Source organism: Aethalodelphis obliquidens, unplaced genomic scaffold, assembly GCF_003676395.1.
Source record: "Aethalodelphis obliquidens isolate GAN/ISIS:26980383/991018 unplaced genomic scaffold, ASM367639v1 scaffold53, whole genome shotgun sequence".
Lineage (NCBI taxonomy): Eukaryota > Metazoa > Chordata > Mammalia > Artiodactyla > Delphinidae > Aethalodelphis > Aethalodelphis obliquidens.
Genome location: NW_020837997.1, coordinates 1,569,160 through 1,593,355, shown reverse-complemented (window position 1 = coordinate 1,593,355; position 24,196 = coordinate 1,569,160). Strand labels below are relative to the sequence as shown.

The window sequence follows — 24,196 nt, the reverse complement described above, 5'->3', positions numbered from 1 at the left end:
CTGGGAAGACAGAACAATCCGCTCTGGGCATTCAGGGTTGGGGGATGATGAAGTCAGAGGAAGCTCCAACTCATGACCAACTTCTGAGCCTGCAGGGTTTTTACTGAGCGTCCTTTCTTACTACCCTTAGTTCCCCATTTACAAACTGCACGTCTGCATGTCGTTTGACTCTCCAAACGCATTTCCATTTAACTTCATGTCAGGGTAAATGCACCACAATTTCAGCTTCCTCTGTGGGTCGTAACCACTCATCCCTCTCTTCTTCAGGCTGGAGTGGATCTGGCGGCCTCGGCGTGAAAGAGCAAGGAATCCAGGACCCCATCAAGGGGGGGGACGTCCGGGATAAGTGGGACCAGTACAAGGGCGTGGGTGTGGCCCTGGACGACCCCTACGAGAACTACCGCAGGAACAAGAGCTATTCCTTCATCGCCCGCATGAAGGCCAGGGACGAGTGCAAGTAGGCGCGGCGTGGGCAGGGAGCCACGCCAGTGGCCGGCCACCGGCAGCGAGGACGGTTGGACCCTTCTTGGCTTACTGGCAGTGGAAGATGGTAGGGACAGCTCGGTTCTCACACTGTCTCCATCTGTGGGGAGCGACAGAAGAGAAGGAAGACTTCGGCAGGCCTTGTGACGAGTGCCACGCTTGATGGCGCGGAAGGCCCAGGCCCCACCTGCAAACCAGCTCTAACGTAGCAGCAAGAGTCACGAGGAGATGCCCAGCCAACTCGACCATGAGCTTATTTCCCTGGACAGTGAAGCGAGAAACATAAGGCCCCTGGATAAGAATTCTTGTCATCTGCAGGAACGGCTGTCTCACATCTCCCCTCAGCCTGAGCCTCTAAAACCAGTGGGAGTGCATGGAGGAGGGGCCCTGAGGGCACACGCCAGCCCAGCCCAAGGGGCCGGCCCTCCCACTCCCCCATCAGTTGTGTTGTGAGAAGGCTCAGGCCAGGCGCTGGTACTGCTCACTCTAAAAATGGAAAAACAAAACCTTTTTGATTTGCAAAGTTAAACAGGGTTTTCATTTTTATTCCAGATGGTTTAGTTTTAGAAAAAAATACTGATCTAGGTTGATACCCAGTGAGATAATTTGAAACCTGATTCCTCTGAGACATACTAGCCCTTAGTTACTTAAGCTGTTTAAGTTGAAGTGGTTTTTTTTGTTTTGTTTTTTGTTTTTGTTTTTGTTTGAACGTTAGCCATTTGCTGTTCCCTGCAGAAACAAAAGGTTCTGAAGAAACTTATCTGAGGCATCTCCAGGTCACATAATGATGACGCCCTTGGAGAATATGTACCCTTAGTGTCTCTACTTGTGTTTTTCACGGAGAGGAACCCGCACACCAGCACTCATGTGCAACGGCCCATTCACATCCAGAGTGTGGAGAGCGACCACCGGCCCTGCTTCCTGCTGTCACTTCCTTTGCCTGCCCCAAGCCGCCCCCAAAGGGAGGTGAGGCTGGAGGGAGCCGCCTCTGCCGGGAGCTGCTGAGTGACCGCCTGGGATCGGCTGCACTCAGCATCCGCAGGCAGCTTGGTGCGGTGCCATTTATTTGTACAGAAACATTTTTGAAAAATTCTTTTCAATGAGATGCAAAATTTTCTCCAACTTTTCCACCTGATGTGATAAAATATTTGATTTTGTTCTAGATTTCCTGTAGCTGTGAATTGTTCAAACGTGTCTGATTCAGGATAAAATGTAAACGTGTTGTTAACAATTTCTTGTGGATTTTACTGTTTTGCCTTCAAATAAAGACTTTTTTTTTAAAGACCTTTTTCCTCTGTGTATTTAAGTCAAGAAGCGTGCTCAGGCTGAGGAGGGAGGAGGTGCGTCCTGAGTGCAGACTTTGTCTGAATTGTGGAGCCGGGTCAGAAGCTCTGCCCTGGTGTCTCCTGGGAGTCCCTGGCGTGGACGCCTGGTCCTGTTTCCTCGTGGCTCCAGACAGGCTGGCATCCTCTGTCCTGCCACGAGTGGTGACAGCTCCACCTGGGGTTCCATTTCCACTGGCCTGTGGTACATCCTCTCAGGTGCCATGCACACTGAGGAAATGGGGGCTGGGAGGGCTCAACTACTCAGCTAGAAAAGGCTGCAGCTGGGATTCCTCTCAGGTGAGTCCTGGGTGCCACCTGCCCCCACCACTGGGAATGTCCCCTGGGAACTAAGGTGTGAGCATCACGGCTGGTTTACGGGACCAGCTCCTTAGACCCATGAGTCTGTCTCACCTCCCGGCGTTCACAGCTCCTTCTTCACCTCCTCCAGGGCCTCCTCCATGGTCAGCGGGGTGGGCCTGTGTTGCCTGATGTACTGTGGGGCAGAGGACACACAGGGAAGCCATCACCACTGCTGCCTCAGTCTACTGAGGCTTTGGGTCCTGGAGATGGTGCCTATCCCCAGGGGCTAACAGAAAAAATGAAGGGATGCCAGGTGGCAATGGAAACAGAAGAGGAGAGGTGAACCCAGGCAGCCTCCGGGCAGGTACCCTGCAAGGGGTGAGACTTGACTGAGCCTGGAAGGGAAAAGGGACCGTGGTGAGGGGCAGGGCTACCCGGGGTGCCCTCAGAGGACACAGGTTGGGGAGAAGGACTTGGGTGCCACTCTCAGGGTGTGGGCCTGGAGCAGAGAGCAGGCAGCCACACGTGGGCTGCAGGCAGGTGACGTAGTCAGATCACTTCAGCCTGCATCCAATCAACTGATGCACATCCAACAGAGGAACAAGTTAAAAGGACCCCACTAGGGAGCAATCAGCCCAGTCCAGAATGTGGGAAACCGTCAGATAACCTATTTTCTTTCTTTTTCTTGGCCACACCGTGCGGCATGTGGGATCTTTGTTCCCCAACCAGGGATCGAACCCACACCCCCTGCATTGGAAGCGCAGAGTCTTAACCACTGGACCGCCAGGGAAGTCCCAGGACAACCTATTTTCTTCCAACCAGTAAACTGCAAGGAAACAAAAGAGATGGGGGAGGGGGGAAGACCTCTAGAGCAGTGGTTCTCAAAGTGGGTCCCCAATGGGCCCATGGGAGAAACGCCCACTGCTAGGCCCACCCTGCTGCCAACACAACCCCAGTGGTCAGGCCCTCAGGGGTCTGACGCTGCTCAGGGCTGAGAACCACTGCTCTAGATTAAGACATCAAATGATTTTTTTTTTGCGGTACGCGGGCCTCTCACTGTTGTTGCCTCTCCCGTTGTGGAGCACAGGCTCCGGACGCGCAGGCTCAGCGGCCATGGCTCACGGGCCCAGCCGCTCTGCGGCATGTGGGATCTTCCCAGACCGGGGCACGAACCCGCATCCCCTGCATCGGCAGGTGGACTCTCAACCACTGCGCCACCAGGGAAGCCCCAAACGATCTTGATGTACCACTTTGGACACTGATGAAATAAACAGGAGAAAAAGGTACAACTTTTATGAGATGAGTGGAAATCTGAACACTGGATATCTAATGATATCAAGAAAACTTAGGGCTTCCCTGGTGGCGCAGTGGTTAAGAATCTGCCTGCCAATGCAGGGGACATGGGTTCGAGCCCTGGTCCAGGAAGATCCCACATGCTGCGGAGCAACTAAGCCTGTGTGCCACAATTACTGAGACTGCACTCTAGAGCCCACGAGCCACAACTACTGAAGCCCGCGCGCCTAGAGCCCATGCTCTGCAACAGGAGAAGCCACCTAATTAAAAGCCTGTACACCACAATGAAGAGTAGCCCCTGCTCGCTGCAACTAGAAAAAAGCCGACACACAGCAAGAAAGACCCAACGCAGCCAAAAAAAAAAAAAAATGCTGCAGGAATTCCCTGGCTGTCCGGTGGTTAGGACTCTGCACTTTCACTGCCAAGGGCACGGGTTTGATCCCTAGTCAGGAAACTAAGATCCCACAAGCAAAACCAAAAAGAAAAGTTAATTTGGTTTTGGTATACTGGCATTGTGACTATTTTTTTAAAGTCTTTATTTTTAAGAAATATATACTGAAATATTTGTAGATAAAATGATAAAAATCACCATGCAGAACAACTCATATAGTATGATGCCATTTCTGTAAAGAAATATATATATCATGTTATTATATATAAATACTATACCTCTTCTATATATTTTATACATAGTATAAAATATGTAAGATATAATATTGTACATGTACATAACAGTTTATATTTTACATAGGAAAAATCTAAAGACTATATATCAAGTTGGTAATAGTTATCTCTGAAATTATGGAGAACTTTATAGGCTACATATCTCCAACAAAATTTTTATACAATACTTTTTGTAATCAGACAAAAAAATAAATTTTGGAGGGAAAAATAGAGGTGAGTGTGACATCTCTTGAACTTAGCCCTTGGGACTGAGGAGAGGGGCCCTGCCTGTGGTGGCCCACGGGAACGGTAGGTAGAGGGACAGGACCCTCACCGAGGAGGTCACCTTTGGTCCAAGGTCACACACAGCCTGGGCTGCGGCTGGCTCTCAGTGCCCCTGCCCCGCACCAGCCCTGGTCATGGCCAAAGAGAGAACAGGACTCCTTCCACGAGGACTGAAGGTGAAGGTGGCGGGGCCCCCAGCGTCCCCGCCACCCCGGGCTGAGCGTGGGAAGCCGCCTGCCCTCTCTTTCCCGGGAAGGGTTAGCTGCACCATGGTCACCTCTTTGGTTTCCTCCAGGGTGTGGTAATGGAATGAGTCCCGGTCCAGGGAGCGCAGGAGGGATGCATGCAGGTGCCGGCTGGCCTCGATGAACTGCTGTGTCAGGCTCAGTTGCTGCTTCAGCACATCGTTGAGCGCGAACACGGTGGGGCTGTACGCTGTCAGGGCTGCACCGGGTTCCGTGTCAGTCGGCAGCCCCCGGGGCCCCATCCCCCTGGCCAGACCCGCTCCCCGCAAGGGCCCTGCAGCCCCCAACCGTGGACTGTGTCGGGATGCTCTCTGCAGCTGCTGCCACCTTCAGAAGCAGCAAAGGACTCGCCTATTCTGTGCCTCTCTCTACTCAGTAGTAAAGGAACCGCTCTCTTCGCTGACTTTGTGTGGATCTCACACCCTCAGCTCAGCTCCCAGGCAGAACCGGAAGCCTCACCTCGGCGTCCAACACAAGGAAAGAAGGCCAGTGACATGGCTCCCCAAACTGCAACCGCACAGTGCGAATCTGACACTCCTGAACTGTACACTTAAAAATGCGGAAGAGGGTAAATTTTACACTATGAATTTTTAAACACATAATTAAAATAATTTAAAATGCAATTAAAATATAATAATTAAATAAAAGTACAATTAAAAATAACTGCAACCGGGGCTTCCCTGGTGGCGCAGTGGTTAAGAATCCGCCTGCCAATGCAGGGGACACTGGTTCGAGCCCTGGTCCGGGAAGATCCTACATGCCGTGGAGCAACAAAGTCCGTGCGCCACAACTACTGAGCCTGCGCTCTAGAGCCCGCAAGCCACAACTACTGAGCCCGCGCGCCACAACTACTGAAGCCGGCGTGCCTAGAGCCCGTGCTCCGCAACAAGAGAAGCCACCGCAATGAGAAGCCCGCGCACCGTGACAAAGAGTATCCCCCGCTCAGCAACGAAGACCCACTGTAGCCAAAAAATAAAATTAAAATTAAAAAAATTCAAAAAAAAATAACTGCAACTGTTAAAAATGATCATTACTAAGACTACACAGTAACATGGAAAAATTGTTGAGGTTAATATTGTGTTTAAAAACAGGAGATTTTTTTGAAGGATATAAATATTTCACATATTACAACCAATATATTTTAATATCTTCATCTTCTAAAAATGTTAAGAAAATGGAAATGGGGGGAAAAAAGCAGGTTCTAGATGGATCCTTGCTTGTGTCATGCGAGTCATCAGCAGCCCTGTGGGACCTGACACAGACTGGGTTTCCCAAGGTGGCTGCTGGGCGTCTTCCTATTGCCCAAGGCTGGGCTGGGCCTCCCCAGGGCCCCACGATTCTCCCACACTCAGCAAGGAGGCAAGTGTCGCGTCCACAGGGCTGGGCCGCTCAGTACTGGCTGAGTGTCTTCCAGAGGAAAACACCTATGGATTCTGGACAGAAAGGCTCTGAGGGGAACACACAAAATAAAGATGGCCCTGTGGGGGTGGAAGGCTCATAGGTATGTTCCTGGTAGCCTTCCTGTTCTGTCCAACATCGGTGTCCTCGACCTAAGGGACCCACAAGGTGAGCTGGGCTGTTACCTTCTATGGCGTCCGCACTGATGACGTGGCTGGCGATGGGCGAGGGGTCCACATAGGCACCTCCCAGGGCTGGTCCGATGGCCGCTACGCCGGCCGCTGTCCCAAGGACAAAGGGGGAGAGGTGAGTGGGCAGGATTCAGAGCAATGACTTTCTCATCAACAGGTGTGAGGCTGAAATAAGCTGCATGAATCTGTCCTTTTCTCTTTCTGAATGCGATGGCCACCCTCCTTGCTTTTTTAACCGTTACCCCTTTTAAAAATTTCCCAAACCTGCCTCCATCTTTCTGGTAGGTTCTCCCTGTTCAATATACAAGTCAGGGTGCTGGCTGAAGTGGCCACCACAGCTCAGCACGGCTGACAACTGTGGCACTGTGCCCTCCCCTGGCCCTGCCCTCCTTCCACAGCTACTTAAGGGCTTCGGAATGTTCCCTGGATTCTAACTGGCTGGCTCATTTATGCTGCCTTTTTTCTCCCTCCTTTCAAAGTCAGGCCGCGTCTAGGAAATCAGCACCACCAATGTTTTATGAAAGCATCTCTTTATTTTTTATTTTTCACTTTTTTTTAAAAACATCTTTATTGGAGTATAATTGCTTCACAATGGTGTGTTAGTTTCTGCTTTATAACAAAGTGAATCAGCTATACATATACATATATCCCCATATCCCCTCCCTCTTGAGTCTCCCTCCCACCCTCCCTATCCCACCCCTCTAGGTGGTCACAAAGCCCCGAGCTGATCTCCCTGTGCTATGCGGCTGCTTCCCACTAGCTATCTATTTTACGTTTGGTAGTGTATATATGTCCATGCCACTCTCTCACTTCGTCCCAGCTTGCCCTTCCCCCCACCCCGTGTCCATCTCTTTAAATTGCAAAAAAAGAAACAAAAATGGGCACATTTGCTGCCCACAGGCTAGGCTGTCAGAAAGGCAGCAGGAGGACCTGGAGAGGGACACAGAACCAGGGTTTAAAATCCCCTTGAACACCTTCCAGTGATCTGAGTTGGCTCGTCTGACTGATCTTCCTCCCTGAGAAACAGAACAGCCACGCCCCAGCCAGGTGTGAGGTCCCAGCGGATGTATGACTAAGCCCCCAAATCCAAATGAACAGACAAAGGGAGAACCGCACCCCAGCGCACAGTCTGGAAACAAGCTCCGTCCGTATTGCAGGTGTTGTCTAGACAAGAAAAGGGAGCAGGAGACTCGCTAAAAGAAAGCGACCTTTCCATCCGCAAGGGCCAAGACCAATGCTGGGGACACGAGAAAAGATGAGCAGTGCCTGCTGCACCCCAGAAGAGAATCCACCGACAAACGCAGCGAGTTCAGACAACCAGCCAGCTGGGCAACACAGCAGCCCTTGGAGCCCCCATGCTGGGGCCCCACAAAGTGCCTGAGGACATGCTGTCCCAGAAGGCGGTTCCTGTCACCCTGGGTAACACTGACATTTGGGGCGCAGTCACTCTCTGGCCAGGCCGTCCTGGCCACTGCAGGATGTTGAGCAGCACTCCTGGCCTCCACCCATAGGCTTCCCGTCACCCAGACCTTGCCGATGTCTGTCCCCTGGGGCCAGGATCACCCCAGCTGAGAACCACTGCCTTAGTCTTTGGTTTGAAACCCTTCAGTGTTTTAGAGCTTGGAAGACAGTGGAGAGTACCCAAGGAGCCCCCTCTTCTGTGGGAGAGGAAACAGGGTGCTGAGGTCCCCCCAGCTGACTAATGACGACAACCCAGACCTCCTGGCCCCAGGGTTCCTGCCTGTCGCTGCCTCTGGCCTGCCCCTCCCTCCTCCAACCAACATGCTTACCCTTAGCCCACTGGTAGGTGAAGGCGGGATCGAGGGTCTGCACAGCCATCTCCTTCACCATGACTCTTGTAACACCCCTGGCCCACTTTTTCCGAGACTTGGGAGTTGGTGGAGGAAGGTCTGTCTTCAGGCTTGCAGAAAATTCAGACCAAGTCGCCAGCGTCCTGTCAGGAGACTCCTCAGAATGGGGCGTCGACTCAGATGCTGTTGGACTGGGGGATTTTTCAAAATCATCCGAATAAGCCGAGCTCACTGTGCTGGCCGTAGGTTCCTGAGACTTTGACCCCAGGCTAGAAGTGCCCTTGGGTCCAAGGGACGAGACGGACCGCTGGCTCAGGCACTCAGAAATCTTGCTTCCAGAGCGGGGGGCCCCAGCCCAGGGGTTTTTGCTGGATGCCTTTTCCCCCTGACCTTTCTAAAACAAAGGATGGCAGAGGTCACTGGAAAGTGTTTTCGAATGAACAAGCTCGGAATACAACTGCGTTAGGATGAGGACACCCCAAGGGCCCAGGAGGTGAGGGTCCACGCTGTCCTTCCTAGATTTAGGCAGGCTGAGTATCGTGAGCTGAACTCTTTTTTTTTTTTTTTAAACATCTTTATTGGAGTATAATTGCTTTACAATGTTGTGCTAGTTTCTGCTGTATAACAAAGTGAATCAGCTATATGTATACATTTATCCCCATATCCCCTCCCTCTTGCATCTCCTTCCCACCCTCCCTATCCCACCCCTTTAGGTGGTCACAAAGCACCGAGCTGATCTCCCTGTGCTATGCAGCTGTTCCCACAAGGGATAAATGTAAAATAAATGTAATATCTATTTTACATTTGCTGGTGTATACGTCAAAGTTACTCTCAGCTGACCCTTCCCCCTCCCAGTGTCCTCAAGTCCATTCTCTACATCTGCATCTTTATTCCTGTCCCTAGGTTCATCAGAACGTAGGGACAGGAATAGGTTCATCAGAACGTTTTTTTTTTAAGGTTCCATATGTATGTGTTAGCATATGGTATTTGTTTTTCTTTCTGACTTACTTCACTCTGTAGGACAGACTCTACATCCACCCACCTCACTACAAATGACAATTTCATTTCTTTTTATGGCTGAGTAATATTCCATTGTATATATGTGCCACATCTTCTTTATCCATTCGTCTGTCAATGGACGCTTCCATGTCCTGGCTATTGTAAAGACTGCTGCAATGAACATTGTGTACATGGCTCTTTTTGAATTATGGTTTTCTCAGGGTATATGCCCAGTAGTGGGATTGCTTGGTCATACGGTAGTTCTATTTTTAGTTTCTTAGGGAACCTCCATACTGTTCTCTACAGTGGCTGTATCAATTTACATTCCCACCAACAGTGCAAGAGGGCTCCCTTTTCTCCACACCCTGTCCAGCATTTATTGTTTGTAGATTTTTTGATCATGGCCATTCTGACTGGTGTGAGGTGATGCCTCATTGTAGTTTTGATTTGCATTTCTCTAATGATTAGTGATGTTGGGCATCCCTTCATGTGTTTGTTGGCAATCTGTGTATCTTCTTTGGAGAAATGTCTATTTAGGTCTTCTGCCCATTTTTGGATAGGGTTGTTTGTTTGTTTTTTTGATATTGAGCTGCATGAGCTGCTTGTATATTTTGGAGATTAACCCTTGGTCAGTTGCTTCGTTTGCAAATATTTTCTCCCATTCTGAGGGTTTTCTTTTCGTCTTGTTTATGGTTCCCTTTGCTGTGCAAAAGTCTTTAAGTTTCATTAGGTCCCATTTGTTTATTTTTGTTTTTATTTCCATTTATCTAGGAGGTCGGTCAAAAAGGATCTTGCTGTGATTTATGTCATAGGGTGTTCTGTGTATGTTTTCCTCTAAGAGTTTTATAGTGTCTGGCCTTATATTTAGATCTTTAATCCATTGTGAGTTCATTTTTGTGTATGGTGTTAAGAAGTGTTCTAATTTCATTCTTTTATGTGTAGCTGTCCAGTTTTCCCAACACCACTTATTGAAGAGGCTGTCTTTTCTCCATTGTATATTCTTGCCTCCTTTATCAAAGATAAGGTAACCATATGTGCGTGGGCTTATCTCTGGGCTGTCTGTTCCATTGATCTATATTCTGTTTTTGTGCTAATACCATACTGTCTTGATGACTGTAGCTTTGTAGTATAGTCTGAAGTCAGCGAGCCTGATTCTCCAGCTCCGTTTTTCTTTCTCAAGATTGCTTTGGCTTTTCGGGGTCTTTTGTGTTTCCATATAAATTGTGAAATTTTTTGTTCTAGTTCTCTGGAAAATGCCATTGGTAGTTTGATAGGGATTGCACTGAATCTGTAGATTGCTTTGGGTAGTAGAGTCATTTTCACAATGTTGATTCTTCCAATCCAAGAACATGGTATATCTCTCCATCTGTTTGTATCATCTTTAATTCTTTCATCAGTGTCTTATAGTTTTCTGCATACAAGGTCTTTTGTCTCCTTAGGTAGGTTTATTATTCTTTTTGTTGCAATGGTAAATGGGAGTGTTTCCTTAATTTCTCTTTCATCGTCATTAGTGTACAGGAATGCAAGATATTTCTGTACATTAGTTTTGTATCCTGCCACTCTATCAAATTCATTAATTAGCTCTAGTAGTTTTCTGGTGGCATCTTGAGGATTCTCTATGTAATGTCTGCAAACAGTGACAGCTTTACTTCTTCTTTTCTGATTTGGATTCCTTTTATTTCTTTTTCTTCTCTGATTGCTGTGGCTAAAACTTTCAAAACTATGCTGAATAATAGTGGTGAGAGTGGGCAACCTTGTCTTCTTCCTGATCTTAGAGGAAATGGTTTCAGTTTTTCACCATTGAGAATGTTGGCTGTGGGTTTGTCATATATGGCCTATATTATGTTGAGGTAGGTTCCATCTATGCCTACTTTCTGGAGAGTTTTTATCATAAATGGGTGTTGAATTTTGTCAAAAGCTTTTTATGCATCTACTGAGATTATCATATGGTTTTTATCCTTCAATTTGTTAATATGGTGTATCACATTGATTTATTTGCATATATTGAAGAATCCTTGCATTCCTGAGACAAACACCACTTGATTGTGGTGTATGATCCTTTTAATGTGTTGTTGGATTCTGTTTGCTAGTATTTTGTTGAGGATTTTTGCATCTATGTTCATCAGTGATATTGGCCTGTAGTTCTCTTTTTTTGTGACACCTTTGTCTGGGTTTGGTATCAGGGTGATGGTGGCCTCGTAGAATGAGTTTGGAAGTGTTCCTCCCTCTGCTATATTTTGGAAGAGTTTGAGAAGGATAGGTGTTAGCTCTTCTCTAAATGTTTGATAGAATTCACCTGTGAAGCCTTCTGGTCCTGGGCTTTTGTTTGTTGGAAGATTTTTTTTCTTTTCTTTTCTTTTTTTTTGTGGTATGCAGGCCTCTCACTGTTGCGGCCTCTCCCGTTATGGAGCACAGGCTCCGGATGCTCAGGCTCAGTGGCCATGGCTCATGGGCCCAGCTGCTCCGCGGCATGTGGGATCTTCCTGGACCGGGTCATGAACCCATGTCCCCTGCATCGGCAGGCGGAGTCTCAACTACTGCGCCACCAGGGAAGCCCTGTTGGAAGATTTTTAATCACGGTCTCAATTTCAGTGCTTGTGATTGATCTGTTTACATTTTCTATTTCTTCCTGGTTCAGTCTCGGAAGGTGGTACTTTTCTAAGAATTTGTCCATTTCTTCCAGGTTGTCCATTTTATTGGCATATAGTTGCTTGTAGTAATCTCTCATGATCCTTTGTATTTCTGCAGTGTCAGTTGTTACTTCTCCTTTGTCATTTCTAATTTTGTTGATTTGAGTCTTCTCCCTTTTTTTTCTTGATCAGTCTGGCTAACGGTTTATCAATTTTATCTTCTCAAACAACGAGCTTTTCATTTTATTGATCTTTGCTATCGTTTCCTTCATTTCTTTTTCATTTATTTCTGATCTGATCTTTATGATTTCTTTCCTTCTGCTAACTTTGGGGGATTTTTGTTCTTCTTTCTCTAATTGCTTTAGATGTAAGGTTAGGTTGTTTATTTGAGATTTTTCTTGTTTCCTGAGGTAGGATTGTACTGCTATAAACTTCTCGCTTAGAACTGCTTTTTCTGCATCCCATGTTTTGCGTCATCGTGTCATTTATTTCTAGGTATTTTTGATTTCCTCTTTGATTTCTTCAGTGATCTATTGGTTATTTAGTAACATGTTGTTTAGCCTCCATGTGTTTGTATTTTTTACAGTCTTTTTCTTATAATTGATATGTAGTCTCAATGCATTGTGGTCGGAAAAGATACTTGACATAATTGCAATTTTCTTAAATTTACCAAGGCTTGATTTGTGACCCAAGATATGGTCTATCCTGGAGAATGTTCCATGAGCACTTGAGAAGAAAGTGTATTCTGTTGTTTTTGGGTGGAATGTCCTATAAATATCAGTTAAGTCCATGTGTCATTTAAAGCTTGTGTTTCCTTATTTATTTACATTTTGGATGATCTGTCCATTGGTGAAAGTGGGGTGTTAAAGTCCCCTACTATGATTGTGTTACTGTCGATTTCCCTTTTTATGGCTGTTAGCATTTGCCTTATGTACTGAGGTGCTCCTATGTTGGGTGCATAAATATTTACCACTGTTATATTTTCTTCTTGGATTGAGCCCTTGATCATTATGTAGTGTCCTTCTTTGTCTCTTCTAATAGTCTTTATTTTAAAGTCACTTTTGTCTGATATGAGAATTGCTACTCCAACTTTCTTTTGATTTCCAGTTGCATGGAATATCTTTTTCCATCCCCTCACTTTCAGTCTATATGTGTCCCTAGGTCCGAAGCGGGTCTCTCGTAGACAACATATATATAGGTCTTGTTTTTGTATCCATTCAGCCAGTCTATGTCTTTTGGTTGGAGCATTTAATCCATTTACGTTTAAGGTAATTTCGATATGTATGTTCCTATTACCATTTTCTTAATTGTTCTGGGTTTGTTTTTGTAGGTCTTTTCCTTCTCTTGTGTATCCGCGAGCAGAACTCTTGAAACCCTTCAGCACGAGGCTGCTGCACTTAGCACTGATGTTGTGAGCACGTGTAGCTGGCACGTGGGTGAAATCTGTTAAAGGGTCATTATTATGTATTATCAAAACATGCGTTGATAATGAGGTGGTTACTAATATGGAAAGAATCACCACGGGGCGATGCAACAAGTACAGGTTAGTTGTGGGGAAGTTGAAGTGGGATCTGCTTTAATCTTCTGATATGTTAAGTAGCTCTATCCTGTTATTACCTAGATCAGGGTCTCTACCCATGGCACGCTGACATTTGAGACACGAACATTCTTTGCAGCGGGGGCCATCCTATGCATTGTGGGACACTGGCACAGGACATCCCTGACCACTACCCACTGAATGCCAGTAGCACCCTGCACCCCAGTCATGACCACAGTGTTGCCAGACATTGCCAAGTGTCCCCTAGGGGAGCAATCGCCCCGAGGTGAGAACCACTGACCTAAATGAGGCATAACGGTTGCAAGCTGTTCTACCCAAAGACCTAAAACGAAAAATCAGTTTTTTGTACTTACTTTCTGTTCCAAGTCTGATTTCTCACTGACGGCTGGAGCCAGATCATCAAGGGATAAAATGTTTATTCTCAAATCTGTAATCAAAAATGTAACATGTCGATATTTACTCCACATGCATTTACCATCCTGTTGTAGGCACCGGGCTAAGTGCTAGGGACGGGAAGAGCAGAAGGCATACAGTCCCTGTCCTCAGAAAGTGAGCCCAGGGATCCAAGCGCTTTTTCTCTAAAGGGCTAGGTCATAAATATTTTTGGCTTTTTGGGCTAGTCTGTCTCTGTCACCATTGCTCAGCTCTGCCCTCATGATTCAAAAGCCGCCACAGACCATGTGTAAACAAATGGGTATGGCTGTGTCCCAGTAAAACTTTATTTATAGGGACTTCCCCCATGGTTCTGCAGTTAAGACTCCGGCCTTCCAAAGCAGGGGATGCGGGTTCGATCCCTGGTCGGGGAACTGAGATCCCACATGCCACACGGTGCGGCCAAAAAAACAAAAAACAAAAAACTTTATTCATAAGAACAGACGACTGGGCTTCCCTGGTGGCGCACTGGTTAAGAATCTGCCTGCCAGTGCAGGGGACATGGGTTCAAACCCTGGTCCAGGAAGATCTCAAATGCCACAGAGCAACTAAGCCCACGAGCCACAACGACTGAAGCCCATGCGCCCTAGAGCCCGTGCTCTGCAACAAGAGAAGTCACCCCAATGAGAAGCCCATGCTCTGCAACAAAGAGTAGCCCCCGCTCGTCGCAACTAGAAGAAAGCCCGCACACAGCAATGAAGACCGAACGCAGCCAAAAATAAATAAATAAAACATTAAAAAAAATTTTTTTAAATAAAAGAAGAGCCAAGTATTGTGAACATGTGTACAGGGGCCCTGGAGGTCTGCGAGGAGGGAGTTATAACCTCAAGGGGGTTGGAGACTTGGCTGGGGAAGGAGGAGCTGACACCAGGTCTGGCCACAGGATCTGCAGGACCCAGTGCAAAGGAAAAAAAAAAAACCAGACGGTGGGGAAATTCCCAGTTGTTAGGACTCTTCGTTTTCACTGCCGAGGGCCCGGGTTCAACCCCTGGTTGGGGAACTAAGGAACTAAGATCCCACAGGATGTGCAGTGAGGCCAAAGAACAAAGCAAAACAAAGAAACAAAACACAGACCACGGACCTCTCGGCCTCTGGCCTAGACAGAGGAGACGATCATGATGCAAGGAAGGACACCTAGTGACACATGTGCTTGAGGTAGAAAAGGGGGACTGGCACCTCGTCCTAAGTTCTCATTTAAAGCAAGTCAAGGACACTTAACTGTGGTGCCAGCTGGCCAGTCACCAGCGCCCAAATGCCTTGGGTGCAGGTTACTCAGGAGGAGGAAGGCTCTGCGCAGTTCGGGTGTCCCAGCGGGTTTCTGCCCCATCAGTATGTGAGCCCACTCCTCCCCAGGACGGGGGAGGCCGACTGGCTGCCAGTATTCGCAGGGACCCCATCATGTGGCTCATTTCAGGCCCGAGGCACAGAGGCTGTGTGTGTGTGTGTGTGTGTGTGCGCGTGCGCACACAACTGGGGATGGGAAGGGCGCGGTGCGGGGGGTCCACCCTGCGGGGCCTCAAAACTCAAGCAGGTACATGATCCAATCATGGCTGAGTTGAACAGACACTTCCGAAGAGGGCCTAAGGTGTCTAGAGGCTTCCACGGAGGGCACATGCTAGGTTGGAGGGATGAGTCTCCCTGAGGAGGCAGGACGAGACCCCCAATTCTAGGAACAAGCAGGGGACAGTTAGCAGGAGCAGACGGGAGCAGGGCCCTCCCGCAGGTGGCACAGCGCTGGGGATGAGCAGGAGATGGAAGACTGAGCCGTCTACTCTCTTTGGAAAGGTCAGCTGAGTGCAGCCGTCTGGCAGCATAAGACCCAGATCAAAGCCCAGCTCATCACTCTAGCGTGAGGGTCTCGCCCCCGCCTCCGAGCTCCTCTAACACTGCCAGTTACCACAATGCACGTGACGCGTAAGTCCAGAGATACGTTCATGGACAAAGCCTCTGAACTAAGCCATCCCAGCCGGCTCGGGCCAAGGCACTGCAGGAGACTGTGGACGAGTTCTCTGGAACAGTGTTGTCATTGGCTGAGGAATGACGTTATTGTCACATCAACCAACCTGGACATGCACACACTTACTAAGCAGGAGGCCCCACTGAGGCACTCCACAGGCACCAGCTCACTGACACAGCTCTGCCCCACGTTACAGATGTGGAGACCATGGCACAGAGAGCCTGACACTGCATGGCCAGAAAGAGGCGGAGCAAGGATGTCCACCTCAAGTATGCTGGACCCCAAACTCAGACTTGTACTCACCACTCCCTGCTACGTGCCTCCCTTGAGGCTGCATCAGAATGAGGGAAGGTGGGGTCTGGACACCAAGGGGGCCCTCCAGGCCAGCAGCGAGGGCTGAGGGGCAGCCTGGATGGGCGGCCCAGGAGGGCAGGAACTTGGGTCTGGCACCTGCCCCACCAGCTACACCCACCTTCTCACCCACCTGCCAGGCTGGCGTGGACACCCACTCACCAGCCCCTTGCGCCCAAAGATATGAGACCGTATCGGTGAGGTGCCAAATGGCATCCGGCCGATGGTGGCCCCTGAGGGGGCTCAAAGGGATTTCCTCACATCCGTGAGCCCGTTTCGCTGCCTTCTCCAACCCTCACGAGGGCGCGTGGCAGGGACTCTTGCTGGCCGTGCTTCTCCTCCCCGCCCCCTATGTGGTGGTACCTTGGCATCTTGAATATTTTGACCTGCAGGAATCTGAGACACAGCAGGGGCTGCAAGGACTCCCTGACCTTCTCCCCTGAATCAGGTCGTAAGGCTCTCAGGTAAGAAGATGTGCCTTCCCTCTACCTGGAGGAAAGGAGCATCCTTATGTCCAAGATGGGGGAACACTGAGCAACCCCAACTACATCCCCTCATCTACTACCCTTGGCTCATATCCTTCCATCTATCATATTCTCCCACAACTATTCTCCCATCAAACCTAGCAGAAGGCGCGACCGTTTCTTCAGGTTTCCCTTTCCTTATGAAGGCTCCTGTGTCACATAAAACGTACATTAAGTATTTATTTAATATCTGAACGCTCTTCTCCTGTTAACCTGTCTTTGGTCACAGAGCCCCAGCCAAGAACCCAGAAGGACACAAGGAAAAAGCTATTTTTCCTCCCCTACAACTGATTCACAGGCTACAGATCACCCTGGCACTTGGGGTCAGGGGACAGTTGGCTTGTTTGTCATCCTGTTCCTGACACCATGATGCCTGGCACGTGCTGGCACACAGCAGGTACTCGAGACACAGTTATTGAACTCGGATTTGATGATCAGGCACCAGATGGGAGAAATCAATGTTGGCTGCACATCTTTTTCTTTCTGCTCTTCCTTAAATACATACAATGTTAAAATAAAAATCACGTTCAATGATGGTGAAATAATAAAAATGTTTATGAGGGACTTCCCTGGTGGCACAGTGGTTAGGAATCCACCTGCCAATGCAGGGGACACGGGTTCGAGCCCTGGCCCAGGAAGATCCCACATACCGTGGAGCAACTAAGCCCGTGCGCCACAACTACTGAGCCTGCGCTCTAGAGCTCGCGAGCCACAACTACTGAAGTCCGCGTGCCTAGAACCTGTGCTCTGCAACAAGAGAAGCCACCACAATGAGAAGCCCGCGCACCACAATGAAGAGTAGTCCCTGCTCGCCGCAACTAGAGAAAGCCTGTGCGCAGCAACGAAGACCCAATGCAGCCAAAAATAAATAAATAAATTTATAAAAAGAAAAGTTTGTGACTGGTTAGAGATTGGTTTCTTTTTCTGAAGTTAAAAAGGAAAGGAAGCAAATTTCTCTTTTACAACAAGGAAAACTGCATTGCCGTCCTCTTGCACGAGGCTCTAGAAGGATTTCCGTGTTTGCTCTGTCATTGGGTAGGGTTACTAGAAGAAGGCTTTAAAGACAGAACAAAAAAATCTAACATAGCCCCTCAACTAGGAAAGAAGGTCAGGAAGCCAAGGGTGTGACTCGCACCCCTCATGACAATACCCTGTGACCACCACACCAGGGATCCTAGAGGCGGTCTTGCCCTTCCTGCCCCAGGGTGACAACTCTGCGCAGGGATGAGGGTTACCATTTAGACTTTCATCGGCGGCTTCTGAGGGAGACTCATCCTGAGGCCCAGCCTCACTCCTTCTTGGGGAGGACGAGAGCTTGCCATCCCCCACTGTTGAGGGCACAGACTTCGGAAAGGCTCCGGGGATGGAAAGTGATGCCGTGTGGGAGGCTGTGTCCTCTGAAATGGGAATCTGTGGGGAGCAAGTTCTCGAGCCAGCACTGTGAAGGGTCCCATCTGCTGACCGTGAGGTTGGCAGACGTGATGTCGGAAATGGCTTTGAGCTGGAAAGATCCTTCCTGGGCAGCGAAAGGACTCTCAGTTGATTTGGGATCTGATCCTACTTTGGTGGAAACAAAAGAAGGGAAATTACCAAACATACGCTACATAAGTCCTTATCATCGGACATCATGGCTGGTGGAGAGCATGAGTCCTTGGTGATCAAATCATTATCCCTCTCTGCCCCTTTCTTTCCCTTCCCCTCATCTCTGGAAGTCAAGGTACAACATTTAGACAAGATAATACTGGGATTAGACATACTCCACAAATAATCAGAAAAATTCACTTTGCTTTCAAATACATATTGTTAATTACACATTTTCTAAACTAAGGTCCCTGAGAACACGGATCTTCAACAGAGTCAAAATCAATATGCAGATTTTTCCCCTTAAAATGCAGCCTTCCCATCACTTCACACCAACTAGGATGGCTATAACCAAAAAAAATAAATAAATAACAAAAAATAACAAGTGTTGGTGAGGATGTGGAGAAATTGGAACCCTCATACACTGCTGGTGGGAATGTAAAACAGTGCAGTCACTGTGGGAAACAGTTTTTCTGTTCCTCGATAAGTTACACACAAAATTACTACAAGACCCAAGAGTTCGACTCCTAGGTATAAACCCGAAGAATTGAAAACAGGGACTCAAACAGATACTTGTATACTATTCACAATCGCCAAAAGGTGGAAACAACCCAAATGTCCATCAATGGACAAATGGATAAATAAAATGTGGTCCATCCACACAACGGAATATTACTCAGCCATAGAAACGAATGAAGCACTGACACGTGCTACAATGTGAGTGAACCTCGTAAACATCATGCTAAGGGAAAGAAACCAGACACAAAAGGCCACAGGTTGTATAATTCCATTACACGAGATGTCTAGAACAGGCAAACCCACAGTGACACAAAGCAGATTAGTGGTTGTTAGGGTCTGGGGGAGGGGGAAACAGGGAGGGATTACTGGGTAAGGGTCTCCTTTTGGCATGATGAAAACGTTTTGGAACTAGACAGAGGTGGTGGTTACACAACATCGTGAATGCACTTAATGCCACTGAACTGTTCATTGGCATTGAACAGTTGGAAGATGGAAATGCAGCCTTCCCAATGTAGTGATTCCCGTGTGGTACAACCAACAAATAGGCATGGATCACCAATGGTAGTGATCACAGCTGGTGTTGGATCAGTCATACAAAGTGCTGTCCTGGGGTGTATACAGCTACGAGGCTCCACATAGTGCAAAACTGCCTGACGTGTCCCAAATCCTGTCCCTTACAGAGCAGACCAGCAATGGGTACCCGTGATTGGCTGAAACCCAACCTCTCCTCATCAAACACTTTCTGAGTGTTTACGGGTGATGGCTCTCTTCAAAAGTCTCTAGTGCTATGATAGAAAGGTACAAATGCAAAGTACATACAAGTACAAAATAAATACACGCAAACCTTACCGAGACTAGTTTTGTTTGTTCTTTCTCACTGACTTTGGTGCTGGTGAAACCCTGATTTGTGGATGCTTGTTTTTCGCTAGAAGATTCCATCAAGCTTCCTAGCAACTCTTTCATTTCCTCTTCATCACTGTCTGGAGAATCCAGTCTTCTAGGAGGTTTTTTCTCTTTGGGTGTTTGAAGATCCCTCTCTTTCCCAACATGTGCTTCAGGGGATATCTTTTCCACAGGTGCTTCTCTCTTCTTTAGAAACCTACTGACCTTCCCACTCGGCATGTCACTCTCAGGGACAGGAATTTCAAGGGCCTGTTTCTGGGAGGTTTTGTCTGTGTTCTGTGAAGAAAGGTCAACCGTCCTTCTAGGGGGATTTTCGTCTGCTCTGCTAGGAAGCCAGTCCTCAGAGGTCTTCAGGTCAGATTCCACGTCGGACAAATCCATCTGCACCTTCCGGTTCCTGATCTTGGTTTCTATCTGGGCCAGCTTTGTGAGCGCAGCGTTGGCCCTGACCTTCGAGGCAGTGGTCGAAGCTCTACCTGAAGACAGCCAGGGCCCACTCCCCAGGAAAGCATTCTCTTTCGGGAATAAGTGTTTTCCACCCATAGTCTGGTTTCTTTTTAGAAATCTGCTTGGACCGGGTGCTATTTTGGTAAGACTTCTACTGATTTCCAAGTTCCGGATTTCTTCCATCTTTGAATCTTCTAAGGAAATATCACTGAAGTCGCCAAAGATATCACGCACAGTACGGCTGGTTTTTCTTATTGAAGCCATTCTAGGAAGTAAAGAAAGAAAACTTACAGTAAGAATACCTGATGTTCAGACTGCACATTCAAATCTCTCAACGCTTCCCACCACCTGGGAGAGGCCACATCCCCCTTTGCCATCTGGCCAGAGCCTCCCCTTCAAGCCCGATGATGGCAACGAAAATAATAAGACACCTGGTACGTTATCATTGAACTATGCCGTTCAAGGCCAGGTCTTAAGTGAGACACGTTACATATTAAAGACGAGAGCCAGTGCTTCTCAGGCCTAGCAGTATGCCTAGCACTCTGCTCAGAGCTATAGTATCTCATTTAATCCTCACTCAACACTGAGAGTTGGTCGTTGTCATGCCTCTTTCATAGAGAAGAGGAAGGAAATGAAGGCCTCCACAGGTTAGGTCACCTGGCCAGCGAGTAACAGAGCCAAATTCAAAGCTCAGGCCAATTCCAAAGGTCCCACTCGCCCCTACAGTGCTTCACTGACTCTCCAGTTACCCCACCTCTGCTCCGAGTGAGTCCTATTACCCAGTTGCACCCCAAGTCTGGTCTCCTCCTTTATCCAAGTGTCCTCAGTTCTCTCAAAAAGAGCTGTTGAAACACAATCTGTATATTTAATGAGCTCCCCAGAAATCTTATTTTACTTACAGTCTGTGAACTACTGCCCTGGGAGCAGGGATGGGGGCTATGGACAGACACAGACCCCCCCCCACCAAAGGTCGGCCATGTGTTGTATGTGTGTGCTGGCGTACAGTTTTCTGGGAAAAAGGGCCAGCGTTTCCGTCATATTCTCAGAGTTCCCATGTGCCCCTGAAGGAATATGAACAATTCACTCCAAGATTTACCAAGGTTTCAAAAGACTTTAAAGACCTAAAAAAATGGAAAAATATGGCATGGGTGTGTGTTTGCTGCAGGCCCTTTAGTGAGGAACCTGGCAACAGCAATGAAAATGTGAAATGCACAGACCCTGTGACACCACAATTCCACGTCTGGGAATTTCCCTACAATGCCCATAGAGATGTATGTTCAAGGGATGTCTTGGCAGCATTGTTTGTACTCGTCAGAATCCTGATCCCATCCATACAGGCTCAATGAAGTCCAGATGACCACAGGCAGACAATGGAATACTATGCACCTGTTAAAAGGAATGGGGGAAGACCTGTGTGCAAGATAATGTCTCCAGCATAATGATCTGTGAGGCAGAAAAGATGCACAACCATGCCTCAGCTCCATACTGTTTGAATGTTTTAGCAAGGCCATTTGTTACTTTTATTTCAAAAAATTTACTGTGAGAACCCAAAAAGCCTTTTCTTCCCCCCACTCTGTCCACTTGGAAAACAACCTTATTGGGATTGCCAGACTAAATACAGGACACCCAGTTATTTGAATTTCAGATAAATAGCAAATAATTTAAGAAATATAAGTATGACCCAAATATTTTTATCCTAAAAGGTAATGTTCAAATTTTTTTTAATTTATTTATTTATTTATTTTTGGCTGCTTTGGTTCTTCATTGCTGTGTGCAGCTCTCTCTAGTTGCGGCGAGTGGGGGCTACTCTTTGTTCCGGTGCATGGGCTTCTCATTGCAGTGGCTTCTCTTGTTGCAGAGGATGGGCTCCAGGCACGCAGGCTTCAGTAGTTGCAGCATGCAGGCTCAGTAGTTGTGGCTTGCGGGCTCCAGAGCGCAGGCTCAGTAGTTGTGGCACACGGGCTTAGTTGCTCCATGGCATGTGAGATCTTCCCGCACCAGTGCTCGAACCCGTGTCCCCTGCATTGGCAGGCGGATTCTTAACCACCGCACCACCAGGGGAGCCCTAAATATTTTTATACTAAAAAATTATTTGTTGTTTATCTGAAACTGAAATTCAATTGGGTGTCCAGTATTTTGATTTGTTAAACCTGGCTACCATACATCTTATATACCTTTCAAAGCTGAGTTCAAATATTTTGTGCAAGGCATTTAACCCAGCCCCTAAGATTCTGTACAAGAATGAATTATTTTTATTATTTTACTGTCTGTTTCTCTGACCAGTGTGCTTACTTGCTCATCCCCATCTTAACCACCCCGTGTACTAAAAGTGCCCAGCACAGGCCTGACCACAGGAGTCAGTGAATCAAAAATCACACCCAAAAGAAACAGTGCAGAATTCCTAGTGTGAGTGACCCTGGTCAAGTTACTTAACCACTCTGTGCCTCAGCCTGCTCATCTGTAAAAAGGGAATAATAACTATTAGCCTCACAGGATTCCTATGTTCAGTGTGGGGCATGGAATAAGCATACAATAAAATTTAGATAGCAGTAATGACAGTATTTGGACTACCTGCATAACCGGCTAACTTTTAGCTGGAAGGACATGGTGAAGGGGAAGTAGAAAGCACTGGAACAACATCAACAGCTATCCTTGTGAGTATTTTTGTAGGCAAGGCCCAGGGCACTATGTGGGTCAGAGGAAAAGCCTGACCACCAGGCCAGGTTTTCTGGCATCTAGTTCTTCTGAAAGTTTCCCTAGGTTTAAAAAAAATTTTTTAATAAAAAAATTAATTAAAATAAATAATTTTTTTTAAAAAGAATTTCAAGAAAAAGGGATTTCTCTCTGGTGGCCTAGTGGTTAGGATTCCAGGCTTTCACTGCCATGGCCTGGGTTCAATCCCTGCTCCAGGAACTGAGATCCCACAAGCTGCACGGCACAGCCAAAATAAATAAATAAAATAAAATAAGATAATTTTAAAAATAAATCAATAATGTTTAAAAGGGTAAATTTCATGTTATGTACATTTTACCACAACTAAAATATATATATTTTAATTAAAAAATTTTTATTGAAGTACAGTTGATTTACAATATTGTGTTAGTTTCATAAATAGATGTATTTTTAAAACACATAATTAAAAATAAACCAATAGGTAAAAGATGTGAACCAATATTTCACCAAAAAATATATATATATAAATGGCCAATAAGCACATGAAAAGATGTTCAACATCAGCCATGAAGGAAATTCAAATCAAAACCACTATAAGATCCACTTCATACCTACAAGGGTGGCTATAATCAAAACTACAGAAAATAACAAATGGTTGGTGGAGGGTATGAAGAAATTGGAACCTTCATATCCCTTTGGAAGAGACTATAAAATGACGCAGCTGACAACCTGGAAAACGGTCTGGTAGTTCCTCAAAAAGTTAAACATCATTACTTTATGATCCAGCAATTCTACTCCCATGAAGCCCAAGATACCTGAAATGTAAGCAAATGTTCATAATAGTTCTTATTCATAATAGACAATAAGTGGAAACAACCCAAATATCCATTAACTAGTGAATGGATGAGAACTGAGGTCCATCCATAAATGAGATACTACTCAGTAATAAAAAAGAACAAATAATGACACACACAACACGCATATACGTCAAACACACCATACTAAGGGAAAATACCAGATGATGCAAAAAACCACACACTGTATAATTCCAGTTATAAGGATTGTCCAGAAAAGGTAAATCTATAGACTCAGCCCATCAGTGGTTGCCTGAGACTGGGAGTGGTAGCGGAGATAGACTGCAAAGGGGACACTTGGGGTGACTGACAAGTTCTAAAGCTGGAGGGTAGTGATGTTTGCACCACTTGGTAAATTTACTAAAAATAACGGGAATTGTACGCTTAGAAGGGGTGAACTGTATGGTATGTAAATGAATTATCAATAAAGTTGTTAAAAATAAATAAACCAAAATTTGAAAACACAGTCGCCCCTCAGACCATCGAGCTCTTCCCCCAGGCCTGGAGCGACCCACATCGTACCACGCTCGCTCATGGGCCCCAGACGAGGAAAATGAGGCGCTAGGCCGCTCTCCCGCCGCCCGACCTGCCCAGCCCCGGAGCGCGTCCCGTTTCCCTGCAACTCCTCTCCCGAGCCCGGGCATTAAGCCCGGCCACCGCCCAGCCAACCCCGCCAACCTCCTCCCACGAAGTCCTTCCGCGGACGCCGCCACCGCTCTCGGCCGGACCCTCGGGCCAGAAGGGACCGTTGACCCCGGCAAAGGCGCCAGGGCG

The 24,196-nt window shown here is 47.2% G+C and overlaps 2 protein-coding genes across 10 annotated transcripts in view; one reads left to right on the top strand and one right to left on the bottom strand.

Annotated features, from left to right (window-relative positions):
* Positions 1 to 1,768, top strand: part of CHERP (calcium homeostasis endoplasmic reticulum protein) — a 21,553-nt gene extending 19,785 nt beyond the window's left edge. For 3 of the 4 annotated variants that reach the window (XM_027084563.1, XM_027084560.1, XM_027084561.1), the window contains exon 17: positions 268 to 1,768. In XM_027084563.1, the coding sequence (XP_026940364.1) occupies positions 268 to 461 (194 nt within the window). In that variant the 3' untranslated portion in view covers positions 462 to 1,768. The remainder of the gene's footprint in view (positions 1 to 267) is intronic. The other variant, XM_027084562.1, reaches the window with a different exon arrangement.
* CUNH19orf44 (chromosome unknown C19orf44 homolog) overlaps positions 1 to 24,196 on the bottom strand; it is a 24,832-nt gene extending 636 nt beyond the window's left edge. Inside the window, exons 1-9 of one of the 6 annotated variants that reach the window (XM_027084568.1) lie at positions 24,101 to 24,196; positions 19,395 to 20,160; positions 17,681 to 18,002; positions 13,535 to 13,608; positions 7,974 to 8,388; positions 6,178 to 6,273; positions 4,627 to 4,793; positions 2,220 to 2,301; positions 1,763 to 2,005 (exon numbers count right to left, since the gene is read on the bottom strand). In XM_027084568.1, the coding sequence (XP_026940369.1) occupies positions 2,230 to 2,301; positions 4,627 to 4,793; positions 6,178 to 6,273; positions 7,974 to 8,388; positions 13,535 to 13,608; positions 17,681 to 18,002; positions 19,395 to 20,159 (1,911 nt within the window). In that variant the 5' untranslated portion in view covers position 20,160; positions 24,101 to 24,196 and the 3' untranslated portion in view covers positions 1,763 to 2,005; positions 2,220 to 2,229. The other 5 variants (XM_027084569.1, XM_027084567.1, XM_027084565.1 and 2 more) reach the window with 5 other exon arrangements.